The 21141-nt window shown below is 41.5% G+C and overlaps 1 protein-coding gene across 1 annotated transcript in view; it reads right to left on the bottom strand.

Moving 5' to 3' along the window:
* Positions 1-669: 669 nt before the first annotated feature.
* BEND5 (BEN domain containing 5) overlaps positions 670-21141 on the bottom strand; it is a 730611-nt gene continuing 710139 nt past the window's right edge. The window contains exons 12-13 of the mRNA XM_060276914.1: positions 5877-5973; positions 670-1605 (exon numbers count right to left, since the gene is read on the bottom strand). Of these exons, the coding sequence (XP_060132897.1) occupies positions 1485-1605; positions 5877-5973 (218 nt within the window). The 3' untranslated portion in view covers positions 670-1484. The remainder of the gene's footprint in view (positions 1606-5876; positions 5974-21141) is intronic.

Raw genomic sequence — 21141 nt, 5'->3', positions numbered from 1 at the left:
CTCGACGGGGTGAGCTCCCGTTGCTCGGTCCCAGCTCCTGCCAACCTTGCAGTTCGAAAGCACGTCAAAATGCAAGTAGATAAATAGGAACTGCTACAGTGGGAAGGTAAACGGCGTTTCCGTGTGCTGCTCTGGTTTGCCAGAAATGGCTTAGTCATGCTGGCCACATGACCCGGAAGCTGTGCGCCGGCTCCCTCGGCCAATAAAGCAAGATGAGCACCGCAACCTCAGAATCATCCGTGACTGGACCTAATGGTCAGGGGACCCTTTACTTTTAACCAAGAGAAAAGCAGCAGCAGTAAAGCTCTTATTTGCCTTTGGTAACTAAGTGAGCCTGCCAGTGAAGAAACATGAGCGTGGACCAAAATAAAAAATAAAAGCAACAGTTGCATGTAACTCTTTATTAAGTGCTCCAAGAGCAAGTGACCAGATTTCACCTGGTCTTGTGTATAACATAACAAAGATTTCCTCAACTGGCGCCTTCCAAATGGTTTGTACTGCAACTCCCATCAGCTTGAGGCAATACAATTGTTTTAATCCAAATTGAAGACTGACATACATAGCATAACATAAGTAACATAACGTAACAAACTGCATTCAGAAAGCAGCAGCAAACTTTGCAAGTATTTTGATTCCATCAACTTGTTGAATGGACACACACACACACACACACACACATCAACCAACTTTGAAACTATTCAACTGAAACCTTACAAAACTCAAACACAGTATCAGTAGTTTCAAGCACAGGGCTCCCTCTGCCTGCTTGTTAATCCACACTGGTAAGAGGTCATTTTGATGATCAAGCTGTCTTTGCAAGTCATTACTTTGCATATATACTAGAGGAGCCAAGAGTAGATACATTGGCATTCAGTGGACGTATTACAGGAGTTTCCCTTTTCCTACAAGGATTTCTCTTCCTCCTATTCCCCCTGCAAATTTTGCACCTGATTCCCCAATCTTCTCTGGAGGTTTCAAGGATTCTCCAGAGCAGATCGAAGGGGCATGGTGCTGGTACTGAAAGGAACAGGAAAGGAAAGGAAAGGGGGGGGGTTCATTTACTCCTGTCCACACAAACTTGGATATCACTCACTCTTTAGATATTAACGATGACACATCACAGTGTCCTAGGGAATATTGCCAGGACCTGTATCCATGTGAATTAACCTCTTTAACACTTGCAAATGATATATGTCTTACGCAATACATGTAGAAATTACCCAGCATCGTGGAAAGCTTTCTTCGGTTTGTTCAGTGCTTCGAGAAGCTCTTAACATGGCAGGAAGTAATCTGTTGGTTGGCTTTTGAGGGAAAAGGCTTGCGAGTAATCAACCAATAACAAAATCAACGGTAGCATTTTGCAAGTAAAGTAGCTTTTGCCCCCTCCCCCTTTAAAAAATGATTGGCTGGAAAGAGAAAGGGAAGCCGTTTTGAATCCAATTTTGTTGTCCTAGGTTCTCTGAAGGGTTTATCACTTTAGTGCTTTATGATGAGTGAGTGGGTTCCTTAAGAATGGCCTGAGTTCTCTTCTCGGTCTTAGTGGCAGGTTGGTTATTCCCTTGAGCCCGATGGTAGGAACATCTATTGGAAGATGCTTTTTCCTTCCTGCCAACAAGTGAAGACAACAAGATATACTGGTAAAATACATTCCAGTGTTGACAGTGCTGCATATGTGGAACGATCCTATGAAAATACTTGGGAAGAATCTCAGAGCCCAATTGTTTGCTGCCAGAGAAATCCCAAAGAAAGATATAATTTGTTTAAAAAGCTCAAAATGAGTCCTATTCAGGCACTGAACAAACACACAGAGAAAGCTGTTCTAGCTATACGGTTTATTCCTTCTGTCTCTTGTTGCAGGGATAGCACTCACAGTTTTCTTTTAACAAGACAACACAACACAGAAGACTTGTGGTGTCTCTGTAATACTTGTCTTACTTGCAAATGGAATACCAGAGCAAGCGGGAAGCAAATCAACACCCCTAAAGGATGCAGCCAGTCTGCTAACCCTGCCTTAGATTCCCAAAGGGCAGCTTTAACTTCTGTAGTATTGCAAATGAAATCCTCCCAGTTTATACTGATTCCATCCTGAAGAGGGCCAGGGAACGACCCTCCAGGCCTCTATATTTAGATTGAATCTGAGACTCTCTCCAGACCACAACCCTCATTGGCCTTGTGCCAATATTTTGTACCCGTTTCTTTACTTGCCACAGTAAGAATTTAAAGTGATATGATTAGTGAGGTGGTATTTCTTGGTAGGACCATAAAGCACACTTTCTAAAAGGTTGCACCTTCATTATGTATGATCTCACACCATCAGATAACATAGACATGCAGAGTAGGAAAGAAGAGGGGGAAACATCGTGACTTATTTAAAATCAAGTTGATGGGTGGGTGGGAATTTTCTTGGGGAAGAGATCAGAACATGTAGGTTATCCTTGCTAAACTGAGACACCTGGGACTTCAACCATACGGTACAAAGCAGAGATTTCATTGCCTGTCAGCCAGAGATTATTCATCTCAAAGAGAGAGCAGGATAAGGCATTGTCATGACAAAGAGGGTCATGCATGGGTCGGAACAGTTTTTGGTGCTCCTCCTACTGAGATGAAGAGGTTAACTGCCCAACTTTTCCTTCTCTTGTGCTTCTGCCAAAAGGCAGAGCCTCAATTTGTGTGTTTGCTGCATCTGCATCCATGCAGCCTGTGCTCAAAAATGGGGCTGCATTGTTCCAGACGGCATTTTGATTTCTAAAGCCCTTGACAGGGTAATTGTTGTAATAGGGTATTTTGGTGAGCCCTCTGCTTGAGGCTGTCCAAGCAATGCAAATCTCTCTGATTTCTGTAAATGGATCCCTTTCACCGAGCCCACGCAAATGTGTCACAGTTTAAAACTGAAAGGGTTTTATTTTTCTGCCTCCAGCAGCAGCTACCAGCATTGAGATCTGCAATTAAAATGTGCAGACGCATGTAGGAGTAAAACTGACAGATTATAATTATCAATAGACAAGGGGGGAAACAAAAATTAATTTCTGAGGCAAAACATATAATTTGCCTTTAAACGGTAATAGCTATTCCATTCCTCGTGCAATTTACTGCTCAACAAAATCAGACTTAAGTTGTTTGGGATTCCAGCATCTCTCCCCTGCCCCAAATTACGTTGACCTATTGGAGTGTGATGTGGGCTTTCAAGTGGATGTCAGTGGACAGTATATGAAAATGCAAAGATAGCAGAGGCTATGGGTGCAATCCAACTGGTGGCCTTGTAGTGTTGTAACTGGAGAATCGGCTAATGGGGGTGAAGGGAAAGTATCTGACAATTACCTTTCCCCTCTGCAGCCCCAAAGGTTTCTGATAATCTGTTCTGGAGGGTTGGGATAATGCATCTCAGATAGCAACACTTGCTTTGAATAGGGTGGGGGGACAGTTCCGTGTGTGAGGCAGCTTCCTATAGACTTGCAGAATGTGTGTGGGTGGGTGGGTGTTAGATCAATTGGACCTGCTTTTCTCATAGTGCTGAATGGCACGGGCCTCACTCCTGCAAGAGCAGTGCAATTGCTGTACAAATGTAATCTTTAAAAAAAATGCAATTTAAATTTAATAAATGTAATAGAGGGATAGAGGGATAACCTTTCAACAGAGGAAATGCTTAGGAACAAAGAATGGTGGTGGACCTGAGGATAGCTCCGTTGGTAATGTGAGGGTGCAGTACATATCTTACAATGAATATATTTTTTAAAAAATCCCCAAAATGATACAGCATTGCTCTTGATGGAGAGGCAATCTTGTCCTTCTTTGTTTTTAAAAGCCTGCATGAGAACTTGTGTGATAAATCAAGTCAGCACTCACTCACTCTTATAAACTGTAGCTATGGAGATGGGTCACAGGATTGTGCTTAATCTTCAGTGATATTGCAGATATTGTTAAAATGGCACTCGTGACGGTCCTAGAGGAATGCACAGATGTCTTTCACGGGACATGGGACTTGTGATTTGGGGAATGGATTTCAGATCCAGGTTATGGAATCTGAAGGAAGGTTCCCCCAAAGCCCAAATACTTCCCTTCATCTCTCACACTGGTATCACTTCGTATTGACTAGGGGCAAAATGACAAAATTATAACACTTCCCCTTTCTACCTCACACAGCCAGCTTCGTAAAAAAAAATATGTGTGGCATCTTATGCTGCTGAAATGTAAACCTTAAAACTCGAGTCACTTCCTTATCATCAGAAGTAGAAGAATGTGTATTTTATGAAAATACTCTGTCTGTGATGACATTTAATTAAATTGGATTTACTAAATGGTTCAGAAAGCCTGTTTTCCAATTAACTGAAGCGTTTCACAGGCAGGCTATTTCTCTACCTGCTGTGGTGCCTTAACAGCACAGGCATGGTGCTCAGGCTCAAAGATTTACCAAGGGCAGGCCCTTCTCGGAGCACTGTGCCATAAGCCAAAATAGAAAGAGGGACATGCTCTGATCTTGTCTTGCCCATTCTAGGGTAAGAAATACAGCTGATATAATCACCGAAAGATTTCAGAATTATCTGTTTACAGGCAAAATATGATTTGCTCAGTATTTCTGTAGTCGCTGACTGCATATGGATGGACTATGAGCTGCATGTAATACAAACACATCAAAGATTGTGTAGCTGAGAGAAATGTATTTTGTTTTGTCAAATTCTGCTGCTTCACAATGCATCTGTGATCACTCTTGGCTGCGAGGTGGGGCAAAGAACAAGGTGCAGAGGTGTCGCAGCCCAAGTGCAGGTTCAGTGAAAGAAACGATAGCGGCACCTTGAAATGCGCAAAAGCTGGAGATTCAATAATACACCCCCCCCCCATTCTCGAACTCTGGTAGTTTTGTTTCATCAGTCTCAATCACCTCATTCCATATGAGTTTGTCTGTGAATCCCTCTCAATGGTGGAGCCCCTTCTGTGTGACCCACTGTCTTCAGAGGTGTGGTGAGGGTGCACAAGAGACAAGATCTTTTTATATGGTACCTAGACTGTGGAACAGTGCCCCAAGGGTGGTATTCCTGCCCCATCACAGCCCTCTTTTAGGTAGGCAGTCAAGCTTCCATCATTCCAGCAAATTTGTAAGCAATTGTGGCCTTATGCCACTGTTTCTGTCTCTTGCAGTTTTTTCTTGGAAGATATGTTTTTGTATTGTTTTATAGTTTTATGGCAAGCTTCCTCGGATATCAGCTTGCAGAAAAGCAGGGTATAAATTGTAATAGCAAAGAAACATTTATTATTTATTTGTATGCTTATTATTATTATTATTATTTGCATTTCTTCCATAATTGAGTTCATGGTAGTATAGGTGGGGTCTCCAGATCCAGATCTACTTATTCCAAGTAGATCTTATTTGTCTCCATGCCTTCAGGGGTGGAGAACTTGCGGCACTCGCTATGTTGCTAGAGAACATCATCCCTGACCATGCATGAAAAAGGACCAAGCTGGCTGAGTTCCACATGTGGCTCTTGGGCTACAGGTTGCCCACCCCTGGCCTACCACTTCCCAATAATGCTTTTAAATCATTAGTGGTTGTGTGAGAGCATAGCCTTCACCCTCTCAGTTATGTCATTTAAATACACATACCAAACTCAGAAAGCTTAGGAAAGTAATTTGTTATTAGGGAGGCAGGTAGCCAAGCAAGTGAATGTATCCCTGGAGGTTTTTAAGGAGCTCTTCTTGAAGAAGCTTTTCCCCAGGGAGTAAAACTGAGTTTTTAATAATAATAATAATAATAATAATAATAATAATAGCAACATTTTTTAAAAAAATGTGGAAAACAAGCTCAACTGACCAAGTTTAATTACATTTTAAAAAGGTAAAGAATTATTTTTCCAAAAAGCTGCCACATGCATTTTGAAACCTACCATGTACTTGAGATTGGTGCCAATGGTCTCTCTGTGATGCTGTTTAGCCTGTAGTAATCCAAAAAGGTTCTGGCCACATTCCTTCCTAGTTTCATATCTGTGAGTGTCTAATTAAGGAGAATTGCTTAAAAGGGGTTTTTTAAATCCAATTCAGCTGCAAAGGTAAATTACAGTGATATGATACATAAGCAAATTTGAGATTAATACTCCAATAGATCTGACCTTAATATTTATCAACAGGTTTACAAGTGTCATAATTGGGTATCACTTTTGTTCAAACCAAACAATAATATGTTGCTAAAATTGTAATGTATGCTCCCACTTGAATTACCTCACACACTCTCATGTGATTTGGCTAGTCTAAAGAGGATTCTCAACTCCAGAAAGGGAATTTTACGTACAGCTTGATTATGTATCACCTTTACATAACCTACTGAACCAAACACCCTGTCCCTTCAGCAAACACCAATGATTGTCCATGATTTTGTATGCACTTTCATTTTGCGCACACATACATTACTGTATATTATTAGCTTTTCGTCCATTCTGAAACTTAAATCTATTTGTGTCTTGTACAAATGCAGTTATCAGTAATTACCTGGTGCAATTTCCAGTAGTGGGAAATTCCAGAAGTATAACATTCCAGGGTTTCCAGGCATCTTATGTAAAGATGCCAACTTCTAAATGAAGCATTTGTTATTACCCGCCTACTCACATTAGGGATATCAAAACAAATGAATTTAAGATGCAGAGTTCACACTCTGTGGGGGGAAATATCTCTGCTCATTATTTTTCCTTCAAATAGAGAAGATGACTAATGTGAAATCATGTAAAGTCTTAGCTCTGTGGCTGAAAGCTGGAAGTATTATACAGAGAAACTAATCCAAGAGGTTTGTAAATGAGCTACAGTCTAATTGTAGAAATGACCCTGAAGCCAATGCAGGATTATTATTCAACTGGGGCAAAGGGAGACAAAGTAGTAGAAATGCCATACACACACACACACACACACACACACACACACACACACACATTCAGAATCAACTTTTATTAGCACAAATGTGCCAGGTTTCAGCTTGTATCAAACTATTTCTCATATTCAGATGATTGGGGGGGGGGTTAAACCTGAAGGGGGGTAAATCTGGATTGTACCACTTCCGACTGAAGGTGGGGGAATCACATCATGGAAATCTGTAAGAAGACTTCACACTCTTGGAAATAACTGAGCTTTCATTTAAAACAAGGACACTAATCACTTCAAGTAATGTTTGATGTCAGCTCAGAACCAACCACTGTTTGACATGAAGGACCTAACCCAAGTTCTAGCCAGGGGTAGAGAATCTGTGGCCCCCCAGATGTTGCAAGACTATAGTTCCATCATCCTTGAACATGCTTGCTGGGGCCGATGGGAAAGTTTTTAAAAAAGAAAGAAAACATTCATTATATCATTCAGAAGGTATTATTATTATTATTATTATTATTATTATTATTATTATTATTACTCTGCTTCTTAATGTAGCACAAGTCTCAGTGACCAAAACCTTTTCTAAAGTCCTGCAGATACACTGTGCAGCATCTGTTTCATTTATTCTTTCTCCGGATTTTGGCTTAACTCAATTTGATGTAGGTGCATATGAGATGTCAATTGTTTCATCTATCATTGGCTCCAGGTGTTTAGTACTTCATAGATCTCCTGCATAAAGCTGCATTGGTAGTCTGAAAAAGCTTGATCTTGGGATGTTGCTCAGTCACTTTTTGCAGACAATTGCATCTCAAAGGAGATAAAGGCTTTGCACCTTTACTATTGTAATGATTCTCTTATCTCAACTTCAGATGCGCTCCACGTGTCTCTGTCCTCTAAACAGTTGAGCTGGTAACAAATGAAATAAGGGTGCTGAAAAAGGCGGGCTGGTTCTTAAAATCCACTGTACAGGGACTCTTGGTCCACTGTAACCGCAGCAATGTCTTCAACTGGCTCCTTTTTCTTTCTTTTTCTTGACTTTTATTTTCAGTTTTTCCTCTTACACTATCCTGCATTTGCAATCTATAAAATTATGCCACAGGAGAAAGAGAGAAAAAAACTTACTTGACCCAATGCAGTGCTTACTTCAATGGAACTAACAATGGCTGCTTCCCTGGATTTCAATTTTCCAAAGGTGTTCCCCAGAGCATTGGTTCCTGCTGTCATTGACATCCTCATGATGGCTATTGGATTAGTATTCCTTCCTCTTTTCTGCCCCAAATGACATGGTGAAAGACCTGCTCTTGGAAAAACAGAAGTGGCAGCAGTTCCTCCTCTGCTAGTGGCTAAATTCCAATACCTTTGGAAGGAATATAAGAAACCTTAGCCCCCTAGGAAAGGATATCATTTGAAGTTAATAGCGGGTGAAATTTCCTGTAACGCTATCAATTACCCGTTTTTACCCATCCCAACTGGTCAGATAAAGGCGCGTAAAATCTTGCTCTTTATTTAAATCCAAGTAAAACCCCATACTTCTGATTAGTTTCAGTTTCTTATTATGCAGTATCTTTTCCACTTCTATAGTCCTCTTTGCTGTCATATTGAAACACTTTGGGGAGTCATCCATTGCCAGTTTTCACTCAAGAAGATTTGTTGCTCCTGTTTAGTGTCAGTCTGCTCACAACCATTCCCTGTAATCGCAGCTTCAAGAACTGCACACAGAGCCTTCTTCCAGCAATAAAAACCTCAATTTGGAAACCTGTTAGCGCTATGAGTCTTTAGGGGAGATACTAGGCACTGTAGCTTTAATAGCTCACTGATCATTTAATAATGTTGCCACTGCAGAGACCAGTGGCACTACGATCCATCCTTCCGCTTGTTTTACTTCTTAAATTGTGAGGTCATTTTGCTTTCAAGATTGTGGTTTGACTTTCCACCCCCCGTTTTGCAAAGCAGTGGCAATTATTGGAAATAATAGGACTCCTTTCAAAGCCACAATCTCATTTTAATAAGATCTGTTGTGTCATTTCTGTGCCACAGTGAGTGAGGCTTCTGCCGCGATAAGGATTTGACAAGGGCAAAGCCAGTTAGCAGCGCCGTTCAATATTTGATAAGTCCTTTGGGGGTCTCCATCAAACGGATTGGATCTTAACTTTTATGTCTCTTCTAGAGGACAGCACCTCCATCAACCTGAAATGCTATTGGCTGGGTCATTAGTTATGGAACTCATCCAAGTCTATCCCCCTAAGAGGATTAAGAACTATGACCTTCTAGGCTGGAGGTATCATTTGACAGACCTGTGTGCTTCTTTGTTTTATGCAAGCAGTTACATTATGAAAAAAGAGGAGGAAGAGGGAGGGAGATGCATACAGAGGAAAAAGCCAACAACAAGATACAGCTCTGCTGAGTATGCCAACTTTGCTAGAAAGTCAGTTTTCCATTACAGAAATTGCAGCGTTTATCAAGAAGAGAATTTCCCCTCTTTCATGTAACTAAGGCCTAGGAATATATTTTTGTCGGTTTCATTAAGAAATAGGTCCTTTGGTGTGTGGGTGTGTGAGTACCGATGTTCAAGACTATGGAAGCTTTTCCTGAGCTGAAACTCTGTCAGGTACACCTCTTTCATCACAGTTGCACTAAATGAGTATTATAAATCATCCTCTCCTCTCACACACCCCACCTAGCAAACCCAGCAATTCTCCCCACTACCTGGGTGAATATTTTCTCAGCTTCAAAATGCAGATTTCCCCCCCCTTTAATGTTCACCTACACTTGGGAATGCATGTAGAAAATTAGAATATCAAAGAGAATGGTCCAAGCTAGTCAACTTCCCTATGTGCTAGTTTTCTATGTACACGGATTTTTAAAAACAGGATAATAGAAAGACCCGCATTCAGTTGCCATAAGTCTGTTGTAGTGGGTTGCAGGTGGGACACTTCATATGAGATTTTGAGCTGAGCTGCATGTTTAAAAGAATCATGAGAATGTATATATAAATACCTCCCAACATACTTGCATGTAGAAAAGCTGCATGTTGTGAATGAGCTTAGCCTTCTATAGTGCAATTTTTCTCTTTGCAGATAGTTGTTTGTAGGGATGGGGTACAAAATTGGTTGAGTTCACATTTGAAGGTGAACCTGCCTAATTTGCTCTGCCTGAAGCAAAAAGTGAACTGGAGGAAGGACAGCTATCCTTTGAAATTTGCACTTCTCTGAATTTTGCAATGTAGTTCTCCAGACAATGTGTACAAAAAATGCATCTGCTTGAGCAAAGGGTGCATCAAAAGACAACATCATTACAAAAATGCTAATGAATTTTCACGAGGACCCTTTTTTAAAAAGGAAATTTGGAACTGATATGGACAACGACAGAAGCGTTTTTTTCAATAGTGGGCTGTATTCAAACACATGGTCCTGCACCTGTAGTCTGGAGTGGTGCAATCCAAGAAAGACTGTACTTTATTATTCTTCTCAGCATATACGTTAGCAAGCAGAGAAAACGCAGCAACATCAAGTGCTTCCTCTCTCTCTCTTTTTAGAAAAAAGGTGCCAGTACTCGCCATGAAGTTGTTACAGGAAGTGACACACTTTTAACATTGGGGTTTTTTTTTATAAGGTGCCAGTACTGTGTACCCTTGAGTACCCCCAGATAAAGCACTGCCAGCATCAATAGCTCTATGTGAAAGGAGATACAATTCATTGCCCAGTGATTTAACACCGATTCTTTCTAAAAGAATATATAAGCTGTTCCCACAATGTATTTTAAAGCGTTATAAATTGTACTTCAAAAAATTATGTTCTGTCAAGAGGATGGCACAGACTGCTTTCCAACTACCTGTCTACAAGCTGAATCAGAAACGGATTCCTTTACAGCACATTCCTATACATACTGTACCTGTTTAGAAGACCGTCTTGTTGAGTTTAATAGGATTTACTCTCAGATGAGCATGTCCACTAAGCGCCTAAAATTAGCTACCACAACCTGGCCAATGGTAATCTGGTCCAACACGTGCAGTGGAAATCATGGAAATGGCATGCTTAGGCTCGTGTCCAGTGAGGGGTTAAATAAGCCCCCTGTCAGCACAAGGATTTCCACTTGCACCACGGGACACACACCCACACACCCCTCTCCTCTCCCCATGCACCCCCTAAATCTGTTATGGGGTTTTATCCAATGTTTCAGAACAGATATAGAGAGAATGCAGGTTACATGCAGCGGGGGAGGGGGAGCCCTAATGCACATGTGGAAATCCTTGCACTGACAGGATGAGGGACTTGGATATTAAGCAGAATTCATATTGCACATGTCGGCTTGGGTGCGGCCTCACGCAACCAGATTCTGAACACAGAAGAAACAAATACAAACAATCCATGCAAACCAAGGGCAATGTTGAAATGTTTTGCCTGGTACAATGCATCACAAAGAAACACGAGGAATTACCTTAGTAAACGCTACTTGGCACACCAAATTGAAATGGATCAGATTTACTGGAAAAGAGTACAGTGGTACCTCGGTTTATGAACACAATTGGTTCCGGAAGTCTGTTCATAAACTGAAGCGTTCATAAACTGAAGCGAACTTTCCCATTGAAAGTGATGGAAAGTGAATTAATCCGTTCCAGATGGGTCCGCGGCGTTCGTAAACCGAAAATTCATAAACCGAGGTGTTCATAAACCGAGGTTCCACTGTAAGGAAATCTGATGTCCGAGGACCTGGGCTGAATTATGGAGAAAGGTTTTCGGTCTTCTCGTTGGATGTTGGATATTGCTGTCATGCAATCACAACAAGGGAAGGGGTCCCATAACTTATCCCGTTTGGATTCCCAGCCTTATACTGTACAATTACTGATTGACAGCCATCCATTCTCTTCTTAGAGACCTTTTGGGAAGGCTGCTCTGCAGCTTCCCTGAGGTATTTGCTCTACAGCCCACCTGTTTTTATGTCTAAAGCATTTTCTTCACCCCTAACGTTAAGAGCAGATGAAGTGGCATGGAAGCCAATTTGCTTGCACAGAACCAGCAGGCTCTATCATGATAGAGCTCCCCTGGGGGAAAGGTTGACAGCCTCTGATGCTGTACCTTTAAAAAAAAGACTTGCAGTCCCTAAGTAATAGTCATGCTCCAGCGTGTTTGGTATTTTGGCTGAGCTCAGTGCAAACCACAGTGATTTAAAGCTTGGAGATCAAGTAGGATACAGCAGATTCAGAATTATTTATTTCTTTACTGCAGAAAGCCTCACTACGGATTATTTACTGCATGTGGGGCTATTTAGGATGGGGGGGTTGCAGATTGATTGAAATTTTTCAATTAAAACAAGCAGTCTTTTAAAAAGATTTAAGGTTTTATCAGTGAGAAGAAAATAACTCAAAGAGGCAGAAGCTCTGGTAATTCTCTGGCTGCAAATAGGGGCCAAAAGGAAGGGGGATTAAGGAAACTTTCTTTTTCAAGGGAAGGTCAAAATTAAAATGGGGGAGAACCCACCAGCATTACTGTTTTCTCCTTCACAACATTCATGTTATCTCTCCTCCTTGGTTATCTCTGATGTCTGCTAATATTTATTGGGAACAAGGAATTGTTCTGGGGATTAATTACAATCAGAGAGCTGTTTCAGTCCACAGCACCATACGTTGCATCTGAATGAGATCTAGTGATATTATTCATATAGCATCAATGTGTGTGATGAAGAGGATGAAAACGAGGTTTGCAGAGGTCAGAATTTTTCAGCCTAATTTAAGGTGCTCCATCTTTTATCTGAGGGAGTACAGCGTTTCTTAGGGACATTAGTTGCATTCAGGCATCTCAGTAATAGTGCCAGTTAAGATGTTTTTTTAAAAAAAACTCCTCCTCCTCCTGGTATTGTATCTCAATCGCTTACGTAAATGTAGTGCTTCTGTATGCAATGGAAAGCTGGAATTCAGCTGGAAGTTCTAGTCAACACAGTTCCAATGAGTTAAAAAGCAGATGGAAACTTGGCAAAACCTATTTTATAGCCCCAAACAAAATTATTAGGTGCTTATCAGGACTGCAATTGGTTAAAACATTACTCTAGACACTTTTAAAGGTGAAGAGGGGAATAGACAGCGGTATTCCTGAGATTCAAACTAGAATGAGCAAAGGGAAAACGGAGAAATTACATGGGGTGATCTGCAAGGTTAGTCAGAGTGGAGTTATTGGGGAAAGAGGAGAAGAGCAAAATGAGGAAGAGGCAATAACTAAAAAGGCAGAGGATTAAACCAAGGGGGTTTAGTCCTCTGAGGGCCACCTTTTCTTGTGGGCAAGTTTATGGGTGTAGCCAAAGGCATAAGTAGAGAGGCCTGAAGGGGCACATTTGGCCCCTGGGCCTGAAGCTTCCCGGCCATGAAAACTACCCTTCTCGTCCCTGGGAAACCTGCCTGCCCCTTGAAAAATTCCTGAAGATACCCATGTGCCTCATAGATATTGGTAGTAGGTACAGGTATTGGTTGTCAGTAGTATATAAGACTGCAGCATGATTTAGTTTTGATTAAGATCCAGCTGCAAATGTTAAAGCACTGTAACCATCTCTACCAATGGGTTCTAGGTGTTGTTTTCCTCCTCAGGTGTGTTGGTTCCCCCCACCCTAAATGCATTGCATTGCTAAGAAGAGAGAGAGAACCTGCTGAGGGATGCTTGCCCCGTGAGTTATGGTAGGTTAGAATTTTATAGGATAAAATCCTGGTACAACAAACAGCACTGTTTTTTTCTAAAAAGCTTTTATGTAAGTAATCCATAATTTATTACTAAAATTGGGTATTAGAAGGGGCTGGAGGAAAATAATTGACTGGAGGAGAAGTAACACTGTCAACTCCAATCCCTCAAGGCCCATAGATTTCCCCAACCTCAGCTTCCCTTCCCTGCTTAGATCCTGGGCACCTGCCAAGTAAGCAATCTGAAGAACTACATATTGACCAAACATAATTGCGGTTCTCATTGTGCCCATTAACAAGGAAAGATGGAGCATGAGGTTGAGAGGCAGACTGTAACAAGAGAGAGAGAGAGAGAGAGAATGTATACCCCCACACCACTTTTCATTTATAGGAAAATACCAAAATGGTTTCCAGTGTATTAAAACTATACAAAATTAATTAAAATCCACGAGTTAAATAAAACAGTATCAAACAACAAAAATAAACAGCACAGTAATCCGGTGTGAGGTATCAAGCTAAAGTACATTGCAGATCAGCTGCATTCAGTTTGGTAGATCACAAGTTGTGCAAGCCTACTGTCATGTCCTCAACTCAGAATAAGCTAAACAAACCAATGCTCTGATTCAGCCCCGCCCCTTATATTTCCACACCTGTCATAACCTGGTAAACTTCCTAAGCAGTTGTTAAATCCTGTCTCCCCCACCCCAAGTAGTTATAATTTCCTGGTCAGTAATATTTTTATAGGTACTGTAGTTCATTCTCTCCAGGAATTCTCTTGCTCCTCTCAAATTGTGTCAAGTCTCCTGAGGAATCCCTGGGCCACCATCTGCCTTAAGGAAGATGTGACTATGGACAGAGTTCAGATACAGTCAAGAGCAGGCATCCCCAAACTTCGGCCGTCAAGATGTTTTGGCCTACAACTCCCATGATCCCTAGCTAACAGGACCAGTGGTCGGGGGAGATGGGAATTGTAGTCCAAAACATCTGGAGGGCCGAAGTTTGGGGATGCCTGGTCAAGAGCAAGTGATCAAAATAGTGGTGTCCTATCCACCAGCAAGGATATTTTGAGGTCTAGGCCTAGACTGAATGAGTGAAGAAGGAAAGGAGTGATGGAGCAAATACAAGGGCCAGAAAACATTGCCAAAATAGTCTGTTTCCTAGACCCTACTACTGGAAATCATGTCGGGACAATAACAATTCTGAAGATGCATGGCAGGAAAGTGATTTTATGCATAATTTGCAATGGTAGGTGGAAAAACAAAACAAAACACCAGCACTGCTTGCTCTGTTTTTTGGGGGTAAGCTTACAATCCCAACTCAAGAAGTATAAATAAGATAGCTACTGAATCCCACTGACGAGAATTTAGTGCAAGTCCTTAATTAAAGAAGAACTAGAAGAAGAGTGGATGTCAGTTGAACACACTCAGGAGAATGCAGGAGCTTGGTGAAATTGAACAGGAGGAAAGCAAAAAATAGGAAGTAAATGGAAATTGTTCAAAGGTAATTGAATGTATGTCTGAGCATTTATGTGTGCTAGCTAGCAATAAATACACTTTGCGGCAAAGCAAGCCAGTATGGGCAAATAAAGAAAGTGCAGAAAGCAATCAAGGGGAAGGAAGAAGCATAAGCAAGCTGAACTAAAGTACTGTTTTGAGCTGGAATGGGAGAGGAATAACCGCCAGAGTGAGAGAGTCAGTTTGCACTCCTGCAGCTAATGCAGAATTATAGACATGGCAAGTAGGACAAAGCCCACACAATTGTCTTAAAAATATTAATATGCTGCCCACCACCTGTACAGAGGTACAATGCATAAAATAAATAAACCATATGATATGAAATATCATATGGTAGAAAGTCGGTACCAAGATACCAGGCAGACATTCCAGGTCACTAAGTTGCTCAGTGTCAGGAAACGGAGCTTTTGCTGGGCCATGGCTATAGGGAGATTTAATGGGAATGCTGGATTGACATTTCTAAGGTGGGGGGGGCGGGGATGCTGCTGCTGCTGCTGCTGCTGCTGCTGCTGCTGCTGCTGCTGCTGCTAGGTGAGCATCTTTCATTGCTCTATGTACAGGGAGTTAATACAGAGAGTATAATCCCTGTAGCACAAACAGCACCATTTAGAACAGTCTTTTTCAACCTTGGGTCCCCAGCAATTGTTGGAATACAACTCCCATCATCCTTTGCTAGCAGGGCCAGTGTTCCAGGATGATGGGAGTTGCAGTCCAACAACATTGAGAACCAAGGTTGAAAGAGGCTAAGTGTCTCTGGGACTCTGAACTCCTGCTGGGGAATGGAAATCCTTTGCTTTGTCTCCAGTCCACTTTCCCAGCTTGATCCTTTGAAATATTTGGTTCAGAAGCATGAAGAAGGTGGAAACTTTATCTAGATAAATTTATGTTTAGCTCCCTTGAACAGGTGTATAAGAAATGGAGATTAGTTTGCCATAGGTCCAAATTACACTCTGTCTTAAGAAGGGGACTGGCTTCCACTGGTCGCAATTTACCATTAACATGATGAATAGTGACATGATTAATAGTTCTCCTTTGGGAATCACATACGTACACTGAAACACAAGACTACACAGGCCGGAAGGGAAGTGTTGAGATATCCTAGCACCTGGATTCATTTTCTCAATTTTCTATTGGCAAGAACAGGAACTGCAAGTTTCTAATTTTTTTGGAGGAATTAGAGCCTTCTGCTGCCACCTGCTGGACCACGATCGATTGCAGCACTCCAAATATTTCCATTTTCCAATGCTCTTGACTCCATTCTACACACTCAGTTTTTGCATATTGGCAGAGCAAGCAAGGGACTCCAACTCCATGAGACAGGCCAAAGGAAATAGACTTCAACTGTGCATTTAGACCTTGGGAGGAAATGGGCAATTTTGAAGTTCAGAATATCTATGTATCTACAATCTTCTGGCTGCTAATACTGCTGGGTTTTTTAATAACTTATTAAAAAATATGGTTGTTTGGCCATCTTTCAGGTGTGTGCAAGAGGATGTAGAAGCAGCTATCCAGATTGGGGTTCCAGGTGCGTGTGGGTTGTAGGTTTTTTTTGGGGGGGGGGGGCTTCAAGCAGAATCAAAAATGAAAGAAGAAAATCTCTGAACGCTGAACCTATTCCTGGTCTCTGACCCATGGGTTATATTTAAGTTGGTTTGCCCAGAATCTTATTTAAATTGCTGAGAAATCTGTGTAGCCATTGCTCAAATCCTGAGCTGGTGAATTAGCTTTTCAAATATTTTATAATATGTATTAAAAGTAACATGGAGGGTGTGTCAGGTAATAGTAGTAGAAGTAGTAGTAGTAGAATGAATGAATGAATAATGTGTGATGTTGAACAGAGCCATGATGATTATTATTATTAATTATTAATTTATTCCCCTTCATGGATCACTGCCTTGTCGTGGCAACAACAACAACAACAACAACAACAACAACACCCCGCACATCTGGCTGGGTTTCCCCAGCAACTCTGGGCGGCTTCCAACAAATGTAAAAATGTAATGTAAAAATACATTAACATTAAGTTGACATCTGCACAGCAAAGCAACACATATGGAAGGAATATGTACAGAAATTCTTCTAGATCTGAAATGTCCCTCCCCCTTTCTCTTTCTTAGGTAATGCCTACTTCTGGGGCTAAATTGCTACTGATGTGTAGTGGCTGTTCTCATGATCAGCACTGGCCACATTTCACCACTGCGTGATTAACTTCCAGTCGCATGGCTACCACATAGTCAACACTGCTAGACAGCTCAATTATTTTAACAAGGAACAAAGGAGTCTTTTCACCTTTCTTGCACCTTCAACAACTCACTTCAAAGGCAGGCAGTGAATTTGCCCTGCAGGGATAACCCCTATGGGACCCGGATATCACTTATCGAGTCGAAAGATTGTGCCCTAGTCTAGGCTGATGTGAAGTGCAGCACCCTTGGCTTGAGTTCTTTCCCCTTCCTCGCTTCAACCCCAGCACAAAAAAACCTGTCACCTTGGCTAGGAAACATACTACCTCAATCACAATCACACTTCAATCACCAGACTGTCTCTTTCTCAGCTCCTGTCCTTGGTTCTGAGTATTTACAGCCCATCTGTCAGTCTCAAACACACTTCTCATTCAAGAGGGGAATTAATCTCTCTCCTCCCCCACCTCCACTACACATTTGCCATGAACTGCTTCCCTTTATCTCATCAAACATTTTCTTTGACTTGGGAAATGCTTTGCACCCACCACATCTGGGCAGGTGCACTGTTACTTAGTTGCCCCCTATATGGCTTTCCCAGCTAACAGACATATCCACTGCATTTTTTTAAAGTAGGTACAGAATTCAGATGCCACATGAGTGCCGTCTCTATGCCTGTGCATTAAATAAGAGCCAACTTTTTGTAGAACATGTCAACAATGTGCCATTAATGTATAGAGCCCCATTCCAGATTCCCTAGCATTTTTGCTTGGGAAAGAAGGGGGTGGGGTTGGCAAGGTGGCAGTGACAAAGATATACTGCTGTAGAACTGACCTTCTAATTACTTTAATATCAACCCAGTGCAGAATTTAGGGTGATGTGAGCCATTCTTCCATACAGGGTGCTGAGCCATGGGGGCACACAATTGAGATGATCCACAATGGTGAAGATTTTGGGGTGCCAAATGTTAGCCTTGCAAAGGGTGCCATATTTTGAAAGATTACCAAAGTCTGCCTCCAATCAACCTCCCACACTATGGTAACCAGGAATTTCAGATTTCCTAAAAAGAGAAACATACTCCAATCCTATAATTGCCATTGGCAGTTCTTTTCAGATAGTCGAGAAGAAAATGATAAAGGTGTATGTGTTTTCCCAATACAACCCCATTGTCATTCTCAGATTTTTGTAGTACTTATTTTTTGTTTTTTGTTTGTTTTAAAAAAAGACCCTTCATAAGGCGGTTTTGACTGTATGCTCCACAGGAAATAGCACCTGTATTAAACCACCTTCAACACTATTATCTAAAAAGGCTTGCATCCTAAATGCTTATACTGCAACAGACATGTGCACTTATAAGATAGATACAGTGATCTTTATTACATTCCTCTAATTGTGCTACATGTTTTATTTAACTGTAATAAGTACAGCCCAATGTGGAAATGATTTTAAAAAACCCAAAGGATGTTAAACTGTGCACGCAGGCTTGCTGTCATTTACTGGTGTTTATATTAAACACTGCCTCTTCCTGTCTTGTTCTTCTGCCAACATTAATGCCTGGCTAATGATGCAGATTGCAACTCCTGTGACAGAAGATAATTGTGCAGGCATGGTTCCTTCACACTTGAATTTACAGTGTCTGTTAGCATGGTAAAAGGAAGAGCAGAAGGGACTGCAAACAAACTTGGCTTCAAGTGAACTAAAAAATAAAAAATCTGCCTAACATCCACCCACATTTGTGGTTTCATATGCAGTTGCTAATGTGTGCAGTGTTCATCCACTAGCCCTCCTAGGCTACATCAGTTTAAAACAGGTGAGAAGGTACTCATTCTTCACGTGGTGAATGTACAGGGAGTCAGTCTGGTGCTTTCCAGCTATTGTTGGACATCAGCCCCCGGCAGCATGGCCAATGGTCAAGGATGCTGGGAGCTGGAGGCAAACAATATCAGAGGGCACTACATTGGCTATACCTGGATTAATACTGTAGTGGGTTAGAAGATTTGGATTTAGGAGCCCTGTGGTCAAAACCCTACTTGGACCATGAAGATCACTGGGTTGCTTGGACAAAAGGATGGGATGTAATTGCAAGGGGCATATTTTATATTAGAAGTATATCCAAATTGTGAAAGTGTCTCTTGATTACCTAGATGGAGGATGCAAAGATATGTGTGTATGTGTGTGTAGAAACCTCTGGTTTTTATATGGCTGATCTTTTTCACATCTGTTTATTCACCTACTTTTTGCCTCTGACTACACTCACTGGCTGCATCTACCGGTAGCTGTGCTTGTCACTGATGAGTAGTCAAGAGAAAACGTGGCCTTTGGGATGAAAATGTTTCCCTCCTTGCCCTATTTTTATTTTATTTCATACAATTTATACACTGTAAAAAAATATCCCTCAAAGCAGTTTACAATAAAAATAAAACAATAAAATTATCCATTATAAAAATTAACAACAACTTAAAACTTTCAAAAAGTTGAAATAACAATAGACTAAAAACTGATTAAAGCTCACATCAACTTTCTAAACATTGAGGCAAAGGTAAAGGGACCCCTGACCATTAGGTCCAGTTGTGACCGACTCTGGGGTTGCGGTGCTCATCTCGCATTATTGGCCGAGGGAGCCGGTGTACAGCTTCCAGGTCATGTGGCCAGCATGACAAAGCCGCTTCTGGCGAACCAGAGCAGCACACGGAAACACCGTTTACCTTCCCGCTGTAGCGGCACCCATTTATCTACTTGCACGTTGAGGTGCTTTTGAACTGCTAGGTGGGCAGGAACTGGGACCGAGCAACAGGAGCTCACCCTTTCACGGGGATTTGAACCGCCGACCTTCTGATCAGCGAGCTCTAGGCTCGGTGGTTTAACCCACAGCGCCACCTGCATCCCTAAACATCTTGGTAGGCTTGTCTAAATAAGAAGTTTTTAACAGGCCCTGAAGAGAGCACAGTGAAGGTGCTTGCTTGCCTGGTGTCAACAGGCAGGGCTTTCCAAAGTGCAGGTGCTGCCACACTAAAAGATCAAGTTCTTGCAATGGGTATTATGGAACACCTGTAACAGTGTTCTGCAAGAAGCAGTCGTGTGGGCATGTATGGGGTAAGGTAGACTCATAGGTAAACAGATCAAATGTTACACAAACAAAGTAGCTGTTCTTTGAGAATGCGGTTGTGGGTAGAAGAGTTTTTGCGTTGCAGTTCAGCCATTATATGAACAATGTGGAATTATTAATTGAGGACAGTGTAGCTGGGTGTTTAGTAATGCATCATCTAATGGACAGTATATGTGCTTGTTCTGTAGCAAGCATCCTTCTTTTATGCTTTCAAAAATAAAATAAAATGTAGCAGTAGCCCGAGGGAAAGAGGGGAGGGAAGAGAAACAATTTACCTTAATGACATGGTTTGCTTAAGAATTAAGTGTTGATGAAAGTTGAAAGCTAAAGCTTACTTTTTAATTCACAGACCAGCTGCAACACAGCATGAGGAGAGAGTGGGGGGTTGGCCGTTTCATTTGCTAAAACACCTTTCTCCTGGTACAATGATGACTATACTCTTCAGTAATTCAATTTAATTGAAATGCCACGCTTGTTAAATTCTAAGTCCTATATTGATCAACATATGTCAACTGTGGAAAATTGCACTAAATTGTGTTACATTTCCTGGGATGAGTCAACTGTCCACTGGTGTCTGAAGCAAGCTTAGGCTACCGAGGTAAGATTGGACCAGGACTGATATTGCATCTAGAATTGGATTTTCTTATCAAGTCCTTTCTTTTCTTTTTAAAGAACAAATGAAAGAAAAGAGACATACCCAGAAAAAACTGCAGGATCTCATAAGCGTCGGTAATCAGGCTATGCCAGCCCAGCACTCTTTAAGAGCAAATATCGCAGCAGCTAAACTTAGTGGTAGTGTTGGCAATGGGAAGATTAATATCAGACTGTACTTAAGCAGCAGAG

This window comes from Zootoca vivipara, chromosome 7 (assembly GCF_963506605.1).
Source record: "Zootoca vivipara chromosome 7, rZooViv1.1, whole genome shotgun sequence".
Lineage (NCBI taxonomy): Eukaryota > Metazoa > Chordata > Lepidosauria > Squamata > Lacertidae > Zootoca > Zootoca vivipara.
The sequence above is the reverse complement of the archived record's forward strand: the minus strand, read 5'-3'. Positions and strand labels throughout refer to the sequence as shown.